The 2,907-nt window shown below is 49.0% G+C and overlaps 1 protein-coding gene across 1 annotated transcript; it reads left to right on the top strand.

The window, feature by feature from the left end:
- Positions 1 to 204: 204 nt before the first annotated feature.
- Positions 205 to 1,051, top strand: LOC147958640 (uncharacterized). The gene is made up of 3 exons (XM_087532232.1): positions 205 to 339; positions 422 to 576; positions 841 to 1,051. The coding sequence occupies exons 1-3, from the start codon at positions 205 to 207 to the stop codon at positions 1,049 to 1,051; spliced, it is 501 nt and encodes a 166-aa protein (XP_087388358.1).
- The last annotated feature ends 1,856 nt before the right edge of the window (positions 1,052 to 2,907 follow it).

Genomic DNA, 2,907 nt, shown 5'->3' with positions numbered 1-2,907 from the left:
CTTGTACGAGTTGACGCAACACATCAAAGCACTGCACTCGATATATTTCAATAATTTGCGTTTACCTATGCATTAATTACAACGCATGCATGCATGCCGTGACTCTCCTTTAGATACTTGCATGTGTTGATTTAATGCACCTTGGAGTAGTATGAATATGTGATGGTAAAACTTTGTAATGCCCCGGCCCTAATAAAGCAAGAGATGGTTGTGCACGAGGAGGGAGAGATCATGCAGACGGAACAGGACCCGACGATGGAGCTCTCTATGGCCTTGATGGACCTCACCTTGCTCCACTGCCCCTTGTGCCTCCGCCCCTTGAAGCCTCAAGTGTATGAGGTTCGAATACACCTCGTCAGTTCAGCTGATCGAGCAAGGTGGAGGTTTCTTGATTGATGTGTTGTTCGACTGATTTGTGCAGTGCAAGGGAGGGCACCTGGCTTGCATGGACTACCGCGTCGAGCGCCCTGGGAACCAGAGGCAGTGCCAGAAGTGCGAGCACGGCGGTGGCTTCGACGTGCGGAACACGGCGGTGGACTCTACGTCACTTGCCACAAGCTCGCCGATCACCAGAGCGTGTGTCCGCTCGCGCCCTGCAAATGCCCCATGCCCGTCTGCGGCTATGAAGGCCCGCCGCCGGTGCTCTCCCACCACATCAGCACCATGCATTCCATGCCCGTGCACATGATCTAGTAAGGCAAGGCGCTCTAGCTGCAAGTGCCACTGTCGGAGCCACGACTCTTGCTGTTCACGGAGGAGGACGACCGCGCATTTTTCTTGGTCGGCGGCATGCTCGACATCGGCGCGCGCGCCTATCGCTGTGTCGTTCATCTGCATCAGAGCGGGGGCGTCCCCACTGCCGCACTACGTGGCCAAGCTGTGGGCGAACGGCCCACCGGGGGAGCCCAAAGGCAGGACCGACGCCGTCAAGGTGGAAATGGAGGTGACAAAAAGTAGGGATCCCGGCGACGTCGCCGTGCAGGAGCTGACCTTCTTCACAGTTCCACCCAAGCTACTAGCCGGGGCTAAGCTGGTGTTCTTCCACATTTAGATTGACAAGCTCATGTCCTAAATGATTCTACAGTGCCTTCTGTTTATCTTAGTAATATGCTAATATAGGGGTTTGCTCGGTATAGTTTAGCTTAAGAGATGGTGGGTTTTGGTGGCGATGTAGCAATTACCTCGACATCAGATCAGCAGTGAAAGTAATTTCGAATAGTCGAATGGATCGTGTCTGTTGGATATAAAGATCCTTTGGGTAAGAAGTAACAGCTTATATGCTTTTTTTCGAAACGGAACATAATTTTTGTTGACATGCACTAATATTTTTGAAACGGACGTCGGGCTGTAGCTAGAAGGGCGGTTGGGACGCGACATCGGCCCATACCGCGGTGACCCCCGATTGGGACACACCAACTGTGGATTTTCTCCCTCGCCGATGTCGACCGCGTCTACGTAGAACATTGTTCCCTTCCCCCAACTGCGGGATCAGGCCGGATATGTGACCAGCGGTGTGGCCACCATCGTTCTATGCTTGTGAAGAGAGCAACCGAAGCAAGCAGGCTTGTAGCTTAGGCTCCTGCTAGTGTATATATAGTGGTTTTCTTTCTCTCTCCATATCAACCATTTTATATTGCGTAGGTGTCATTGAAGAGTGAAATGATGGTTGCTTCTTCCGACTAACTTACTGTGTGATTTGACTGCTCTACACGTACTCCCCCTACGTGTATGCAACAGTCACATGTACACATGGACGCAAAAACGCGCGCGACGCCCTAATGCATGCATGTACGAGCACATGACGGAACACACACGGCCACGCTCAAGTGCTCAACCTACATGTGCATGCACACACATACTCAGCCAGGGTGAGCTAGTGACCGTATAAACATCGGAAAAATGTATATATTGAGCGCAATGAGCATATTATGAAGTCCACTGACCGTATTTTTACAAATATACAATGGCAGTCAGTGTATTTATCTCGTTTGAAATTAAGCCATATTAACCGGAAAGGAGGCAGTATGGACTAGCATTACTTTGTTGTGTCCCGTCAACTTGCCGAACAAGCAGAAGCTTGCAGGACGGGAGAAGCTTGCGCGCAGTGGCTCGCAGGACAAGGAGAAACTTTTGACTAATGCAAGCTGTCCTTCGCTCAGGTGGTGGACGTGCAACAGTTAATTCGGTGTCAGATTGCCAGAAGCATACACTATACTAGGTGTACTATTATTATTGCACTTCCCGAAGAGGCGAACAGCCAAGCGCAAAGTTTACTAGTACTAGTACTACTACTATAGTCTATAGATGTAGTACTAGGAACCAGATGGAGGAGCGTCTGCACTCTTATTATATTTTTAAAATGTGATAAAGCAATCTTCAAAATATTTGGTTCTCTTCGAGCGTTCTCGCATGTGATAATGGAAGTTGATTGCATGGAACACTCGCCACAATTCTCGCTTAATTCTGGCTCATATCCTGTTACAAATAGGAGCGCTCGGTAGTATTTCCTCTTTTTTTTGGTATTCAGCATGTAAACAGGTCAGTAAACCTTGTCGCGCATCTTTGTGCGAACCGTGCTTGCTGCACTTTGAATGTGGCCAAGAGCTGGCTTGATGAAACACCTCACTTCCTAGTTCTTTTTTTGCGGGGTACCTCGCTTCCTAGTGACCAGTGTCTTGGCTAATCGTCCTAAGAATGCTTATATATGAATAAAGCTCTCTCATTTACCCGTGAAAAAGATTAAGCCATATTAACTGAAAATGAGGGAGTATGGACTAGCACTACTTGTTGGTGTGTCCCGTCAACTTGCAGAATGAGGAGAAGCTTGCAGGACAAGGTGAAGCTCGCTTACACCTTTTGACTAATGCAACATACCGTCGCCCAGGCGGTGGACATGCATCAGTTCAT

Source organism: Triticum urartu, chromosome 7A, assembly GCF_056163025.1.
Source record: "Triticum urartu cultivar PI428250 chromosome 7A, HENAU_Tu73, whole genome shotgun sequence".
Taxonomy (NCBI): domain Eukaryota; kingdom Viridiplantae; phylum Streptophyta; class Magnoliopsida; order Poales; family Poaceae; genus Triticum; species Triticum urartu.
This window is presented reverse-complemented; position numbering and strand designations above follow the sequence as displayed.

Bases quoted from the DNA above. Each gene is read 5' to 3' on its own strand.
- LOC147958640 (XM_087532232.1), top strand. From the start codon at position 205: ATGGTTGTGCACGAGGAGGGAGAGATCATGCAGACGGAACAGGACCCG. The intron at 340-421 runs GTTCGAATACAC...TGATTTGTGCAG, and splicing joins TGAAGCCTCAAGTGTATGAG to TGCAAGGGAGGGCACCTGGC. The intron at 577-840 runs GTGTGTCCGCTC...CATCTGCATCAG, and splicing joins AGCTCGCCGATCACCAGAGC to AGCGGGGGCGTCCCCACTGC.